This window comes from Benincasa hispida, chromosome 10, assembly GCF_027475165.1.
Source record: "Benincasa hispida cultivar pf3 chromosome 10, pf3_genome.v1.1, whole genome shotgun sequence".
In the NCBI taxonomy this organism is placed as follows: Eukaryota; Viridiplantae; Streptophyta; class Magnoliopsida; order Cucurbitales; family Cucurbitaceae; genus Benincasa; species Benincasa hispida.
In genome coordinates, this window is record NC_143487.1 from 3273205 (window position 1) to 3290911 (window position 17707).

The 17707-nt window shown below is 35.4% G+C and overlaps 3 protein-coding genes across 9 annotated transcripts; 1 reads left to right on the plus strand and 2 right to left on the minus strand.

Annotated features, from left to right (window-relative positions):
- The first annotated feature begins 387 nt into the window (after window positions 1–387).
- LOC120088508 (FAM210B-like protein) lies at window positions 388–2217 on the plus strand. Its single transcript, XM_039045875.2, has 3 exons — window positions 388–884; window positions 1668–1859; window positions 1949–2217. Exons 1-3 carry the CDS (start codon window positions 636–638, stop codon window positions 2105–2107), a joined length of 600 nt encoding a protein of 199 aa, XP_038901803.1. The 5' UTR covers window positions 388–635; the 3' UTR covers window positions 2108–2217.
- Window positions 2218–2438: 221 nt separating this feature from the next.
- E2F1 (E2F transcription factor 1) lies at window positions 2439–10756 on the minus strand. Of its 4 annotated transcripts, none has more exons than XM_039045873.2 (14): window positions 9923–10756; window positions 5896–6085; window positions 5624–5683; window positions 5453–5538; window positions 5290–5378; window positions 5133–5187; window positions 4642–4694; window positions 4508–4558; window positions 4366–4414; window positions 4195–4260; window positions 4036–4112; window positions 3621–3846; window positions 3071–3137; window positions 2439–2974 (listed from the first exon to the last, which is right to left on the minus strand). In XM_039045873.2, exons 1-14 carry the CDS (start codon window positions 10106–10108, stop codon window positions 2841–2843), a joined length of 1389 nt encoding a protein of 462 aa, XP_038901801.1. In that variant the 5' UTR covers window positions 10109–10756; the 3' UTR covers window positions 2439–2840. The 4 variants fall into 4 exon arrangements, with proteins under 4 accessions (XP_038901801.1, XP_090174548.1, XP_038901800.1 ...); XM_090318422.1 differs by having other exon boundaries at window positions 5896–6082; window positions 9923–10720; XM_039045872.2 differs by having other exon boundaries at window positions 4642–4706; window positions 5896–6082; window positions 9923–10571.
- A 434-nt stretch (window positions 10757–11190) lies between these two features.
- LOC120088440 (aspartyl/glutamyl-tRNA (Asn/Gln) amidotransferase subunit B) lies at window positions 11191–13140 on the minus strand. 4 transcript variants are annotated; one of them, XM_039045740.2, is made up of 2 exons: window positions 13001–13140; window positions 11191–11720 (listed from the first exon to the last, which is right to left on the minus strand). In XM_039045740.2, the coding sequence occupies exon 2, from the start codon at window positions 11699–11701 to the stop codon at window positions 11459–11461; it is 243 nt and encodes an 80-aa protein (XP_038901668.1). In that variant the 5' UTR covers window positions 11702–11720; window positions 13001–13140; the 3' UTR covers window positions 11191–11458. The 4 variants fall into 4 exon arrangements, with proteins under 4 accessions (XP_038901668.1, XP_038901672.1, XP_038901669.1 ...); XM_039045744.2 differs by lacking the exon at window positions 13001–13140 and adding an exon at window positions 12845–12984; XM_039045741.2 differs by lacking the exon at window positions 13001–13140 and adding an exon at window positions 12809–12949.
- Window positions 13141–17707: the final 4567 nt, after the last annotated feature.

Genomic DNA, 17707 nt, shown 5'->3' on the forward strand with positions numbered 1-17707 from the left:
TTCAGATAGTCCACCACTCATTCACAACGAAAATCATAACTTTCAAAAACAAAAAAACTAAACATAATATCGTTATTAAATGGACCTAAAAACTTTAGTTTTTATCCAATTAAAAATTAAAATGCCTCTTTAATAAAAATAAAAACTATTATAAAAAAAATTATGGAAAAATAAGCATAATTTTTAAAAGATAGAAAACTAAAAATGAAACTATTATGTTGAATGATAATGTTTTGGATTTGATAATATGTGAGCCAACACTACTTAAATATGGTTGTTAGTTTAATGATGCCATTTATTTTCTAACTTGTTCGAAGATTCAAACTTTTCACCTTAGGTAATATTTAACAATGTAGTAAAGTAATGACATTTTGGTGAATTTTAGATATGTTTTAATGGGTTAAGTGATGTTTGTGGTCAGCCAATTTAGCTAACCTTTTCCTGTTTTAAACTGTGTGAAGAACAATGGTGGTGACGACAGACGATTAAGCTTGAAGCAAAATATCTGGCTTACAACGCTTCACATAAACATTCTCCTTCTCTTTTGATTTTGTGGGATCCTTCTTTCCCTTTCCACCTTCCCTAATTCACAGCCCATGTCTCATTACTAGATTCCAACCTCTGGTTTTCTGATAATGGCAACTGCTCTCTCTCTAATTGCCTTTTCATCTTCTTCCATTTCCTTTGCTGATCCAAATTTCAGATTTCGTTTCAATTTTCCTAATCCACCTCTGAAATTCAACTCCAAACGTTTCAGGGTTCAAGCCCTTAAACAGAAAACCGGCGAAATCGAACGCCCATCTTCATCTTCGTCTTCATCTTCATCTTCTTCTTCTGCAGATGAAGTTACCAAGAAGTACGGACTTGAAGCTGGTCTCTGGAAGGTACTCTTCTCTTCCTTTTCTTCTTTATCCAACTGCTATCAAGTTTATTGAAACTTTGAAGTTAGAAGAACAGATTCATATTCATTGTAATGCCTTTCATTTTCACTATGAATGGGACCAAGCAATTTTTGCCTTGCTGTCGATGGCTGTAGGTTGAAGTAGTGATATAATTAAATTTAAACTAACCTATTAGCTTGAGCTTTTCTGTCAATCTCTGATTTATCATAATATTAGAGAAGGAGATCCTGTGTTTGAACAACGATAAAATGTCTTAATATTCTATAAATAGCCCATCAGCTTCGGTGTTTGGGTCAACTGGTGGTTTAACATTAGGATAAAGAATCAACTTATTATATGCTGCTTCAAATTTTCATATTCTGTTTAGAATTCCCGAGGTTCTGTCATGGCTTTAAATAATATTACAACTTGAATTCCAAATGCCTGCCAATGGAAGACTTTCAAAAGAAGGGAAAAAGCTCTTTAGTTCTTACCTGGAATTCTCCAAAAACTTCAATTGACTAGAACATAGTTTGTAGTGATAATGTATGTACTTGCTATTAGTACCTTTTCACAATTTGGAAGATGTAAAGAAGAAAACAAAGAATAATTTACATTCACATATGATATTTCTTGAAATTTGGAGGGTTCTTTATCCTTTGATCCCTTTACTTGGGATAGGAAAGATACTGGTTTGCTTAGTGCTTAGATGAATTGGCAAAGAATAATGCTTGTGGTTATCCTTTCCTAGTAACAGCAAATGAGAAATTGATGTTAATTGTGTAGATATTTAGCTCAAAGGAGGAGAGTGAGGAAGGTGAAGGGAAAAACAAATCCAAGGGTGATCAGGCAAAAGAGTTGCTTGCAAAATATGGAGGTGCATATTTAGCCACTTCCATAACTCTATCCCTGATATCTTTCTCTCTGTGTTACGCGCTCATCAGTGCCGGTGTCGATGTTCAAGCACTTCTGCAGAAGGTAATGACACTTGGGAAGAGTTCTTGGAGGTTGATCAAATAGATTTGTAAGGCAAATGGTTTTTGTTTTCAACATTTGAAATTTTGCAGGTAGGAATTTCGGCTGATGAAACTGGAGAGAAGGTTGGAACATTTGCTTTGGCGTATGCAGCGCATAAAGCTGCTTCTCCAATAAGGTTTCCTCCAACAGTGGCTCTCACTCCAATCGTTGCAAGTTGGATAGGGAAGAAAGTTGAGAAAGAGAATTAGCATAATGCCCTACTTTGAGAGTATAAAATTATTTGATAGTGTAAATTGTGCTAAATCCCATGTAGATTGCATACTAATGATATATAATGTATTCATCCTTTTGAATCATAGCTAACGGTTCCGGCATTTGGGAGTCTTAAAGAACGATGATTATACACAATCATTTGGTAATTTATTTCCAACATTTAGGAGGCTAATAAATTTGGAGATTATTAGATCCAATTCTAAAATTCAAGAACTTATTTGACAAAATCATAAAGAGTTCAGAGACCAAACCTGTGATTTAACCAATTTGGAACTAACCCTTTTCTACAACTTTGGAAATCAAAGAGACTCTGGTAACTAAGAATTTAATTCAACTGAAGAGGGTTACAGCTTTGCACATGAGACGTAAATTGAACTGAAACTAAACTTGTCTTAAATGAATGTCGTGCACATGCTATTCTTATCATGGAACAAAGAATATTACAATGCAGAAATGGCTATTTTATTTACTACACATTTTTGTACTAAACTGTACACGGTAGCCCTTCCCATCAGCAGTTTCCTCTCCAGCTTTTTGGTTAGAGGACCTTCTCTAGGAATTATCATGGAGGCTGGTTCCAATCTGAGATCATCGGTTCCAGTCCCCAGGGGACCTAAGTAAGGATCACGAGGATCATACATTATACAAGTTCTTGCACAACCGTAGCATTGATTATCAGTTACATCTCAACAGATACCCCGTACAGTTTCAGCTGCTAGAAGGATTAGCAGAAGGCAAATCAGGTGCATCATTGGGAAGTGGAGTCTGGGTTTGGGGTGAGCTGACATTGCCGATACTGTAATCTTCATGAAATGTACCCAATTCATTCCACTCAACGCTAGCTACATATAGGGTCAAGGCATGCAGTATCACTTGAGATTACAAGGGAAAAAGTCAAAACTGTTATGAAGGCAGATAGAGTTAAATTGTGAGGATACGTTCAGTTCTCCACATGTCAGTGATACTAACATCAGCATCAGACAAGAGCCAGTAATCAGCATCACTCTGAATAAGAAACAAAAATATCAGATGCTTCCACAAAAATAACATTCTTAATTTAAATAAACTATATGATGAACTCATAACATTTTTCCCCTCGGATGAATAATGGGTGACAATTGACAAATACAGCTCTCTGATCATCGAATAGTTACTGATGTCATAAATGAGCTACCCTTCCCCATCTGAAATCCTTCATTTCATCATTTGGTCCTGGAACAAGATTATGGAAGAACTAACTTGTTGCTAGTGATACTAATTTCTGTTTTTATAGAGATTGTATCTTCTAGAATCTAGACTCACTTAAACGGATGGAAAATTCTCATGCTCCCATGCACGAAGTCCTCTCGAATGGAACCAACCAATTCTTAGAAACTGTGCCTTTATTTTCTCCATATCCCAATCAACCAATTATTTTTTATAAGTAAGGTGTATTAACTCCCCTCACCTTCCTTTCCCCCAATCCCTTTTTTGAAAAATTAGACTTACATCTACAACCGAGGGAACAATTTTCATAATTCCACCCACGAAGTCCTGTGAAGCATTTAGATCGGAGCACATTCTGTGTACATCTTGCTCCCGCGTTTCAATTTCCTTTCCCCTGGTATCCTCTGTTACGATCGTTGTTGCAGGTGCTTCATTCAATCCTGAACTTGACGGCAAACTTGGGGGCACTTCCACAGCATTTATCTCCTCAAACTTAGCTTCAAACTGACTGCAAAATGGAAATTCAAATCTAAGTTTTAGATGTAGTAGGAAAAGGAGGATATTGATAGTAGCAAAGAGGGATATTGTGAATACTGGGCAGATCCAATTCCTAGTACTGTTTCATTAATAGGCCATAGATAGTAGTTATGTTCCAGTACAGAGCCAAACATTTCTCATCAACAAAAACAAACGTTACCTAACAAGGTAAACATCTATGGGTCCCATGGTGCTTCTGAGGACTATCCTGTACCTCCTTTGGGGGTAGTCAACAGCCTGATTGATGACAGGAGAAGTGATTGGAAGATATAATATATGAACAGGCATCTTTTTCCTTAAGCTTCTGCGATTAAATTACCTCATCGGGATCTGGAACTTCTAAAGTGGTTCCATGGGGAGCTTTAATAGCTATGAGAGTTTCATTCTGGTAGATGCAAAATATAGACACAACAATTAGAAAACGGAGCAACATTTCTATATCCAAAGATCCAAATTCCTTGCCAATCACCTTCATATGTGATAAACTAACCTGGAAACAGGGCAAACCCTTGATGTCTTCCTCGGTTACAAAAAGCCACCTGACAATTAAATATAGCATACCACTTTTAAATTGTACATCAAGAAAAAATGATAATAACGTTATGGAGGTGAATCTTGGCGAAAGCTATTACCTTTGGTTGTTCTCATCTTCACTGAGGTCCCTTAATCTTTCCTGCATCTCTCTGCAATTATTAAAACCCTTGGAATGACAATAGGGGCATACAATTTTCCATTCAAAGATGAGTTAAAGATTCACTTAAACAACCTTATTTGTTCGTCTATTCCACGCTCCTCCATGGTAAGGTTCTCTACTTCTGCCTGCACATGTAACTATGGTTGAGGCTTAATCTGGTAGCTAGAAATTTTTTTTGGATAAGTATTTGACAACAAATATTTTCACCAAGAGAAACTTACCAACGTCAAGAATAAGATGGGGCATAAACAGGAATAATAGAATATGTTTACAGTGGCCATCATGTTAATGAAAAATAATATGGCTGGTAAATCAGCATATCCCCACATGATGCTGAAAGATTTAATAAGTAGACAAACAATGGTACAGGCATGTAAATGCAGTAAAATTACTTCGATTTCTTGCAAATTTCATGCTAGCATTCCACCCAACAAACACAATTTTGTTCTTTTTTATAGAATACAAGTCTGTTCACATTGAGATCATATAGTAGCAGCAGTGTCAAACAGAAACTCTCTTAAATAAACTAAAAAGGACATAGTCAATGTCATGTTTTTGCATACCTGTAGACCAGCATAATTGTCATCAACATCCCCTGACCTTGAGACATCAAGCCCCCTAATCAATCAATTACTCAAGTAATAAGTAGCTTCACAGGAAAGGTGATATTAATTAACAATAAGGCGTGAAACTCCAAAAAATGTATGGCATAGTACATACTTCCACTGAATTCTGTTCTTAAGCTTCTTTTCTATGAGACCAATTCCCTCGAGGACATTTGTTATATCATATATTCGTCTTTTTTGTACCTATAAAAGCACAAAAAGTGTCAACTTATAGAACTTCACAATAGAAGCCTGTAGTGTTCTAGAAGCACAGTAACCTCCAACGTGTCAGCTGCTTTATTTAGATCAAGAATACCATCTTCCGCTTGTTTAATCAGATTAATGAACTTCTTTGTCAAGAGACCTAGATGAAAATCACTAAAGTTAGGAACATATGCTAGTAGGAAATATAAGACACTACGACAAAGTTATCAGGAGTAATGAGCTACCGAGAGAACTATCATAACGGCATGGACCAGCTGGAGTAAGATTGTTTGTAGAAGGTGAACCTGAAACAAAAACATTTTCTCATTAATGTATTAGCTTTGTGAAAGAAAGAGTGGAAGAAGTTGAAATTTTTTCTAATTAACCAATGATGCAGTTTCTTCACGGAAGGAGCTTCACTTTCCTCTCTCAGAAACAAGAATCGGAGAAGATATTTTATATATAGAATTTTTAACTTGAAACCAAGGGGGACCAGCATGTCTGACATAGAACTTACCAACATTTGACATGGGAGTCTGTGGCCCTGATCTACTGCATTTGGTAAACCTTGATTTGCTTCCCTTTCCTCCTTTGACAGATACAGGTGTTTGATGGGGACTGTTAACTACCTCAGTAAATCTAGGGCCAGCTGCTCTATCAGTCGACTCAGCTTCATAATCTGCTACCTCACTCTTCCGCTTCAACTGCTGATAGACAGGATCCAAGATTTCAAACAAACATAACAACATATGCAGGTAATGCTATATTGATACATAAACTGAGAAGGCACATTTGATAAAAGAAAATGATCAATATTAGAGAGGTATGATAATAAAGAAAATATAGTGCCACACAAACTGGATAAAGAAAATAATTTGGCTCATTACTTTAGAGACCAAAAAAAAAAAAAAAAAAAAAATACAGCACCTACCACGCAGACCATAAGTCTAGAAAATTTTATCCTGAAATGTATATCCGATCACAGTTGCTCCATTAACACTTGATGGAGGCTTGTCAGATGCAAATTGTTGTCTATTTAGCCTAAAGTAATTCCTATCTAGCAAATCATCTAAAAAGAAGATTAATATCTGTTGCACCAATGAAACCCAAAGCATGTGGGATATTATCAAGCAGCGGTGTAACCTTGTTTATAATCTTGGGCTTTATAACTGCTTCCAAGCTTCAAGAATCAATGGTCCATTTTCTTTGTAAGTTACAGTGCATCCTCCCAACCAAAGCCAAAGAAAGCGTTTCAAACAAATAACATCAAAAGCTGTTGGTAAGAGCATTCTCAAACTGGTGTAAATCAAGGGAACAAACCATTTACCAAAGGCTTTAGTTCGAGTAATCCAAAAGGAAGCTTTCAAACAAATGAAATCCCAAAGATCCACCAAGATGGCAAGACCTATTTTAAACTTGAGAATCCCTGCTCTCAAACCCCAAAGAGTAGCTAAGAAAGCATGGGCAGAAAAGATCTTAGACTTGTCTCTGAATGGATGATCAATAAACAATAAAATCTTTAACAGAGTATGGGAGGATCATCTGTAGCTGAGCTCAAGAATTATTAATTTGGTCATGCTTAGTGTACCGCTTTTTAATAAATGAGAAGGATCAGGGTTGAGGCTTGCAAAAACTCCTCCAACGGGCATTTTCACTTGACCAACCTTTTTCACACAAGAATTGTTTATATCTCTAAAATATCATAATATCAAAACTACCCCAATTTACAACAATCATAAACACTTAAAGATAGTATCCCATGATTGTCATTAAACCTGTTAATACCACTACTTATCTAGCTTTCTATTAAGGCTATATTAGGTAAAATGACAAATGTTCATAAAAATTGGATTGTCCTCGGCGCATAGAAAATAAGGGTATATTAGAGAATGCAGTCTTTAAAGAGCTCATATACTACAAGCTATCAAGTTAAAGCATCTTTCTCAAGCACTATAGAGTTTGAAAAACTATTTTGAAAACAATTTTCTGATTTAGTTTTCAAAACTACTTTTTGACAACTGTGATTGAGGGACTGGCAAAAGTTATACAACAAATCATTACTAACAAATTCACTACTTTGAAAAAAAAAAATGTTTTTATTATTGAATGGATCATTTGGAAGAACACTAAAAAGAAAAAAAAAAAAAAAAAAAAAAAAAAAAAAAAAAAAACTATCCACAGTTTTCCACAGTTTACATGTTTATACAAAAAATTACTTTAGAAACAAAAAAACTACATTTAGAACAATTTCCAAACAACCTCTAAATATTCTTCAGAGTCAAAATGTGAGGAAGAAAGAATATCCCTAGACATAAAGGGAGAGAAAGAAACAAGAGAAGAATAAATAGAGGAGAAATGATAAAACATAAACATCATATTTGAGGATTTTAAACGAAATATTAGGAAGTGCTTGAGTGTTCTGTTTCATAGGTCATTTTACTGCTATGTTCTCATGAGCTCAATTTTTCATTGATTTTGATAGTTTTGTTTTCTCCATCTCTTCACTTAGAATTATAGTAAAGTTTTTCCGCTATCTAGGAAATATTCTTCTTCATGTGTTCACAAGATAGGAAAGCTCAAAATTTACTAGTAAAAACTACATAGTAAGAATAAATGACCCAAATAGGCAGCTAATAGCTGGAAGCACCGAGCTATATCCAAGAAGTCAAAGTCCACAAATTTGATCAACAATAGCACAATTGCACATCGTCCATATATGTTTTTTACAACTCACAAGCATATCGTTTCAATGAAAGAGCACATGTAATCAGTACTCAAAGCTTAAGGAAATAGGTCACACTTTTTTAGTATCATCAAGAATCAACCTCTAGGATCCACCCTGATTTCTTTTCCTTTTGGTTGTCTTGGTGGAGATCCCTCAAGTTTTCATTTACTAACATGTCAGAGTTGCAAGAATGTGACGAAGAGATAAGATTATACTAGAATTAGTTATCTGAAAAGAAAATTGTGAATGAACATGGAAGGTGGTTCATTTTTGTGCACATTTTAGACATAGTAAAAAGACAATAGACGTCAAATGAAAAGAACTAATTCAGTAAAAATACATAAATAAAATAAAATAGAAAATAATAAATAAAAGTTTGAGATATTCAGCTATTCAAGTGATGCACATCCCTGGCATTCCACAAGTATGTAGAATCTTTATGAAATCAAGATAACATGCATGGAAAATATTCTTGAAAGTATACAGTACACCGTAATGAGTACAAGAGCCTAGGTTATACAAACAATACATAAAAACAATACAATTAAGTTCTCAGAATAATTTTATATATTATAGTAGCCTACAAATACACAAATTATTGACCAAGGATGATCAGGAGATGCAGTTCTTTGAGCACCTACAACCAAGGGAAATGGAATGTGTTTCTTGCTGCCCTTTTTTTACAACTAAACCACAATAATTAAGTAATATCCACATCCAAGATTGACTAGATCCACTCAAAATAATACTGCACGACTTGATAAAGTCAGCTAACACTGTTATGATGTTGTCCCTTGAGGCAGTTATCTTCAAGCATCATGATGTAGCCTAAATGCTAAAGGAGAGAAATCTCCGAGAATCAAATTAAGAGTCTTTTTATTAATGAGAATATGACCTAATACAAGGAGACTGTCTCTATTTATAGAGAATTACAAGAGTCCCAAAAGGAGAACTAAAAGAGATTAAAACTAAATTGGTAATTAAAATATAATTGATCAAGGATTAACAACCAAGATTAACTTTTACGAAAAATCCCTATCCTATTACATCACATCGGCAATGTACTATAGTCATAATTGAGAACTTATTATTGAAGAAATACATCCTTCACGTAGATTGAGCATATTTTCTCTAGGAAAAGTAGTCACAAAATCAATCTCCCAAGTATCATCTATTTTCATCAAGATTCTAACATTGTGGCTACCAACTCATTGCTTGCGTATCTATAGGAAAAGTTGGGGGTATCTTCCAGCTTGAAAGCTACTAGTATTGGTTAACAATGGTAATTCTTCAAGCGCATAAAGACTAAACTGAAGTAGAGTACATTGCACCTGATCAACATACCCAATTTCCAAAAGGACCAAATGCAATGCAGTGAAAGTAGTTCGCTCAGTGAAAATTAGAAAGTTCTGAGAGAGAATGAGTTATAGTGATCAACAAAGGCACTGATCGAGAATGCAGGGAGACTGAGATACTCGATACACTTTATTAGGTACAGCAGAAAAACACGAATTGAAGCTGATAACAGCATAATTCATCTACTTCAGTAACACAAAACACCCGGAGAAAACAAAGTAACCGAAATTGAGCTAAAATTGATCTCAACCTCATTATGACCAAATCACTGTAACTAACTATTTTCACTAATCCCAACTACTTCAATTCATGAGATCCGCTAAAACCCTACTAACCAGACAGTTATTGATTTTAAACTAGAACCAGAAATACAAAGGTCCTAAGATTGTACTGAGTGAGGACAGCGATATAGAAATAATCAACGAAATATGCATGTAAAATAAAACAGGAAAAACAAACTCACTGAAGATTTGACTACGATGGCATCAGGTTCTTGATCGGGAAGTCGAGGGTCGGGGGCGAAGCGGTGATAGTCCCCAGGAGATGCAAATGGTGGTTTCATGGAAGAGAAAGGGAGTTGGCGCTTAAGAGAGTGCATGATCTGCTCAGACAGTTGGCCAGAGGAGTTAGGAGCTCGAGAACCCGACATAGAGCAGGGTTGAAGAGAAGGGGAAGCAAAGATCGAGTGAGGTCCTGGTGTATTGCGGATTTGGGTTAGAAGGTCAGAGAAAGAGAGGGAAAATGGAGTGAGTTTGGGGTTTTAGGTGCAATTGGGGAAAATTGATGGAAATAAGAACAGGAACGGAATTTGTGGAAGAAGAAGGAGGAGCTTGGAGAGATCTGAGCGTTTGGATTCTCAGAAAAAATGGAGAAAAACGGGAGAGATTCAGAGAGAAAACGAGAGCAGAAAACGAGGGAAGGTTGAAAGGGAGGGAACTTGGTTCGGATATAGATGTGGAGGGAAGCGCTTATTAGAAAAAACAAATGAATTAAACTAAATAAATAAATATATATATATATATATAATAAATAAAAATTACAAATATATATATGTATGTCAGCAGAAAGAATTGCGTTAAGAAGTTATTAACCGATCGGAAAACAAAAAGGAAAATAGAAAACACGCCGTCCTTCTTTAACATTTATTATTCCGTAGGATTAAACCCAAAAAACGCCCAATTTACCTAAGATTAATTAAATTGATCCAGTTTGTTTTGTAATTAATTATAATTAGACAGGGATTAATTAAGCTAAACCCCCCAAGGGAGATTGGCATTTACGAATTATTTTATTATGCATATGGAGGATGGAATATAGGGAAAGATATAAAGAGTGAGGGGTATAAGTGGAATTCGATCGAGTTAGAAAAGAAACGTTCGAATCGGCGATGCGCGCCTTTTGTTGGGCAAATTGAGTGGCGATTATTTGGCGCGTAACGCGTCCCCATCACCCAATAAACTCGGCTGCTTTCCACTCACATTTCTACCGTCACTACGCGCCGGCATTTGCCTAACTAACTTGGGCTTTCTATAATGGGCTTTAACGATGAAGTCCGAATCAATTCACAAGCCCAAATTTAAAATGGGCTTTTCAGCTTTACGCGCTGACCCATGGAATAACTTTTTGTTCATTTTAAATTTATTTCATTTTCACTTTATGAAAATATCGTTTTTGATCTTAATCAAATTTTGGAAGCAAGTGGACAAAGATAATTGCTGATAAAGAACGTAATTTTCAACTGAAGTAAAGTCGTTTAATTAAGTTCATCCATGGAGTAAATAATGACATTACAAACATTAGACTGAAGTGACAGTTTGGCCACCACACAGTTTTATTCCATAATTCCTCATTATCAGAAATTGCTAATGGACAACTGCTTGATATAAAAAGAATTACCTCCAAATGACAGATGAGAGTCTTTGAACTTTGAACTACCACTACAAGAAGATAGAGGATAGATACTTCACACTGGTACACTTTCAAATTTGCAAGATAATGGCTATTTGAATAAATGTGCGAGATCTGGATCATCTAAACTCACATCCAACCATCCATTCAAGCGCATGAACTCTATGTAGTGATCCGGAGGCTTCACGGCACGAGGATTTCTTGGGGTGAAGCCATGAATCCTCTCGAGATCACGAGCGAGCCATCTAAGGTATGCTTGGTCCAAAGGAGGCACTATCTTCAAGAAGATTTCTCCCCTTTGTTCCTGTGGTTGCTTCACGGCTCTGTTTCCCATGTAAGGCTAGCCAAAGAAGCTGAAAACACAGAACTCATCTCAAACCAATCTCTAGAAACCAAAGTATAATTAGGAAATAACCAAGAAGCTAAAGATTGGCCTAGAGCAAAGACATAAAATTCTCGAAACAAAGGATTTTTACATGTTCATGTGATAAAGGTTCTCAATAATTTGATAAGCTGTGCACACTAATGATGACAGTAAGCATCTGAACAAGCAAAGAATGGGAAATTCCACATACACATCCATGCACTGGCACAAAGGAACATTTAAGACAAGACACAGAATCAAACTCTCTTGTCAGTCATAATAATAGCGACTATTAATATGATAACAAAATAACATGAAAGGATTCAAGGGAGCTCAGGCCTAATACTTGACATTAAAAGTTGTTGGTGATTTTGGTAAGAGCAAAATATTACATAGCAGCAAAACCAACTGCATCAGCAAGAAATTGAATGTTCACAAAAAGTGAATATAAATTTCTTACAGATCAGGTAACATACAAGGACAATCATAAAGAAACTAACAAACTCATGAAGAGTGCAGAGTGGAGTACATCTCAATTCAAGAGATGGTCCGATAGAAAGCAGGCAATTATCAAGAAAAGGACAATGCCTGCACTACGTTTCGACAATTGTCAAAAAACATGTAACTAATCAAATGAAGTTCTTAGGACCAGCCTGCCTTCCAGTGCATAACTTCACAGATAAACCACAATAAAGGCAGATTCAGAGTACAAATTAACTTTTCGGAGAAAAAAAGTATTGATTAAACAAACAACCACTGGCTAACCCTAATTTCAAATATGCAAATAACTTGAATTCATACAGGCCAACCAACAAAAATCGAACTTCCTAAAACCCTAACTCAATGCCAAACATTCTCATCACTACGGGAATGAACTATAATTGGCACAAAATTTTGAATCCATACATATCAAATGTCCATTCAAATCTAATTAATCGATCCAACAACTGGATTTCCAAATAGAAGAAACGAAGCACGAGAAAACAGTTGAATAGAATAAAATTCTTCTAGAAAGCGCTAGATTCTCACTGGAAAGAGAAATAAAATAGAACCCATAAAGAAAATGATACTGAATACTTGAATTTTCTCGCAGAGAGCACAAACAGTGGTTACTCGTAAATGGCCATATGGATTCTTTTCTTCGCCGTTTGAATATTCTCGATAACAAGAAAAGAAAGAATCTGGGAACTGGGGCACACCCAAAAAACAACAAAACCAAAACCACGCCGAGGAGGAAGGCCGGAGGAAGGAAGACGACTCAGTACTCACCTTAGCCGTAGCCCGTAGTCCGATTGGCGGTATCGAAGTGACGTGAATGGACGTCGCACGGTGGCAATTTTTACGGTGCACTTTATCTGGTCGAGTTAGAAGACAAACAGAAAATACGAAAAGACAATTTCACCCTTCTTCTTTACATCATTCCATTCCTTTTGTTTTGTTAAAGAAAAACATTGAAAATGAAAAATGGGTTTTTATTTGACAAAATCATGTGACTTTTTTTTTTTTTTATATATATAATAGGTTGAGTAGAAATTATCTGATCTCAAAGTTGAATAATATAAATTTGTATCAGTTGAATTATATTCGTGTTGGCAATAAGATAATATCACTTAAAATTACTAATTATTTTATTTGATAAAATAGATATGGTACGCTCATATATATATATATATATATAATATAAGACATATTCATTTTGTATGATTTAAAATACAGTAATTTATTTAGACTTGAAGTTGGGGTAATCATTATGTTAAAATGTTTGGTGTGATTAAGTTTATAACATTTAATGATTTATAAATTTAATTGAACAGAAAAACAATATATATAAGAATGCTTAGGAGCTGTTTGGGATGCAGAGTTGAAATAGGATATATGGAGTTCATATGTCTGTGGAGTATTGGAATTGGTGTCCTAATTCTTCTGGTGATATTGTAGTTTGTAAATATTTTGTACACACATTGTTATTAATAAAATAAATGTTATTTTATAAGCATTTACTCAAATCCAATAAACTAATATTCGTGGTTATTTCATGTAACTTAAGCATATATGTGGAGATATACAAGTGAATCATGCCTTAAGTAATAACCTAAATGGTCTGTAGTAGATGGGTAAAAGAGGGATACCTTATCCTGTTGACACTACGGATATGACCCGCTTTATAGATGTTACAAGTGTTGTAAAGTGCTACAAATGGTTTGATCCTGACCACTCATGTGGGGACATGTGAGCGGGGTATCCTATACAAAGAGTTTGTATAAGACCGGACCACGAGATGATTAGTTTCTTTATATAATGTCATTGATAATTGAGACTTACATTTCACTAAAATGACCATAGTTAACATGACCTTAATCTTGAGTGAGTTGGGAATTCCTGCCTATAAGGGCGATCCTTTGATTTATATGGGTAAGAGTGGTCAGATTGTCAACTTAACAAGCCTACTATTTTGAGGATTCGTCTGATTGGGGAGCTGGGAACTCAGTTACACAAGACGAAATTCACTCCTTCCCCGAAGTAAGGGTAAGTAGATAAATTATTCCCTCAATGGCTAATTCCGGGTCTTGAACATAGTGGCCACACTCTCTCCTGGTCCGAGAGAACTTAGTCATAGTAGGACTATGACTTATTATTCATTAGAGGAATCAGTGGTACTTAAGGAGTTAAATGTAACTACACAGGCAAAACGATGAATTGGCCTAGTTGTACTTACAAGCAATTTGTGAAAGGTCATCACACTATTGATTGGTCATATAGACACGAAAATATATATATATAGTGCGAAGAGTGCAGCTGTCGATCTTTAGTGGAATGATCAACAGTTAACGGATGGTGGATCTCGTGATTAAAGAGTTTAATCAGTTGAGGAAATTCAATTACATGTGATATAATTGATTTGATGTATTTGATACATTATCATTGGAGGAATTAATATAAATATGATTTATATTAAATACCATAAAATAGAAAAAGAACTACGGTTTATATGTTTCATATCATGAAATATTAAAACTATAGGTTATAAATATAATATGACAAGTTGGTTATTATATTTATTTATAACATATTAATTATATGATAATTAATTATTCTTTTTTTTTTTTCTAATAACTGAATTGAGTGGGAGGTTATTATAAGTTTTACGGTAACTGTGAGATCAAAAGAAAAATGGTTTTCCAAAATTTAGTTGATGATTTATTCGAAATAATCTCACAAAGGCTATTAAGTAAAAAGGTTTTACTAAATGTAACATAGAGAGCATACACGATCGAGCTACGAGTTTACTATACGATAGTTACTCATTTAATCGTTGCTAAACGATCGAGTAGCAAAGTCTATACGATAGGCTTCAACTTTCTAAACGATCGAGTATTTCTTCTATACGATAGACAACATTCATCTCTCATTTACTCGATCGTCTACCTCCTGCTTTCCTCAATCCAAAATCATAAAGTGTCCACAACTCCTGGATTCTCACATCGAGAATACCAAGGTAACCATTGTGGTAGTGTTCTAATTCCGTTCGAGGATCGAATTGGACTTGATTGGAATCGAGGTTCATTCAGACGTTCGTTGAGATCGTGTTTTGATTGTTGCTTTCAAGTTCGTGTTGATTGAACAATTTGTTGGACGATCGAGGGATACATGAAGAAAGGTTCTTCAAAGGTTTGCATACTCTATCCATTGTATCTTCATTTTTAAGTAGCATGCTGTAATTTCTGATTATGCTAATCATTTTGTGTAAGACTGTAATTGTTTGTGTTCATTCTGAATGGGATTTGGAACGATCCGCTTTCGCTCACAAAATATATGTTTTAGATTTCCTTCAATTGGTATCAAAGCTAGGCTGTTCTAATATTCCAAATTCCATTGCTGTATTGAACTTCTTTTATAGTCATGGTGGGTTTTAAGTGTTCTACAATGCGTTTAAGGGTTAAATGTGTTTGTGGATGTATTGGTGGATGTTTACGTGATGATTGCCTCTATTTAAAGCTTTCTTTAAATTTACAAAGTGTTAATTTGTAAGAGCCTTTGTGTTTTTTGGCATAATTAACAAGCAATTTAGTCTATATTCAAAGTGTTTGAAGTTTTTTTAGTTTTTCTTGATGAAGTTTCGAAGCATGGAGATGTTGTTCTCATCGAGGAAGAAGATCAAAGATTGGTCGCATCGTGCAGCCCAGACTAAACGATCATTAAGATTTGGCTAAACGATAGTGTAGAAAAGTTCTACTTGATTGTGTAGTATTTACTAAACGATCGTATAACTAATGCTAAATGATTGAGTAAAGAGTTTACTCCATCGTGTTGCATTGGCTACTTGATCGCGTAGACGCATTAGGTAAACGATCGCTTAGAGTTTTTTATACTCGTTGTTTAATAGGCGCACACACTAAACGATCGTGTAGTCGAGCATGCTTCATCGCATAGTCATTGACTACTCGATCACCAAGTATACGATACTTGACGCTTGCTCCGCGATCGTTAAGACGATCATGCTTCACCACATAGTTGTCGTCTACTTGATCGTTTAGACATGCGTTACACGATATGCATTGCACGATCGTATGACCTTCATGCTTCATCGCAAAGTCATAGGCACTCGATCCATGCTAAACGATCGTTTATGCTCATACAGCGTTGCTAGACGATCACAAGGAGATGTTACACGAACAAGGAGACGCGGCTTTGCCTGGACAGTTCAAGACCCGGTTCGCCTGTTTTAACCGGTGGACTCAATGATCTTTGTTAGTTAGCTTTATTCTTCAGGATATAAGGCTAATTATCCCGATCCATCAACTTTTATCTAATGTGCATGAGATGTATGTTTGTTTATATGCCATAATGTATGACATGTAGATTTAAAACCCACCTTAAGTTATACATTTGTTCATGCATCATTTTTATATTATAAGTGTTATAATATAGTAGATCGCATGATGAAATTACACCAAAGCATGCTCATGCATCATATAATATAAGAGTTATATTTATGCATGCATTAAGCATATTCATGCATCATCTTTATATTATAAGTATTATAGTATAAAGATATATGAGAGCATGTATGATTGTTTCATTACTTTATTATATAAGAGTTATATAAAAGTAGTAATGAATGAACAATGCATGAAGCTTGACACTTAGGTTTCTTTACAAGAATTATAAATGTTGGGATTGGTGTCCTAATTCTCTCGGCACATTATTATGAATAAAATAAGAGTTATTTTATTTGGCATTTACTCATATCCAATAAACAAAGCTCCATGGTTATTTTATGTAAACTTAAGCATATATATGAGATATACAAGTGGATCATGTCTTAAGTGATAGTCTAAATAGGTCTGTAGTATAAAGATTAGGGAGGGATACCTGATTCTGGTGACACTATGGATACGACCCGCTTTGTAGAGGTTTGCAAGTATTGTGAACTACTACAAATGGTAGATCCTGACCATTCATGTGGAGCCATGCGAGCTGGGGTGTCCTATACAAAGAGTTTGTATAACACCGGACCACAAGATGATTTGTCTCTGTATATAACACCGTTGATACTGAAGATTTACATCTCACCTAAACGACTATAGGTGACATGACCTCAATCCTGAGTGTTTTGGGAACTCCTGTCTTTGAGGGCAGTCCTTTGATTAGTATGGGTGAAAGTGGCCAGATTGCCAACTCAACATGCCTGCCTTTTTGGGGACTTGTATGATTTGGGAGCTGGGAACTCAGTTACACAAGATGGAATTCACTCCTTCTCCAAAGTAGGGGTAAGTAGATAGATTGCTCCCTTAAGGACTGATTCCGAGGCTTGAACATAGTGACCACAACGTCTCTTTGGAAGAGAAGACTCGGTCATAGTCGGACTATGACTTATGTTCATTAGAGGGATCAGTGGTACTTAAGGAGTTAGATGTAACTAAAGGGGCATAACGGTTATTGGCCCAGTTGTACTTACGAGCGATCTGTATAGGG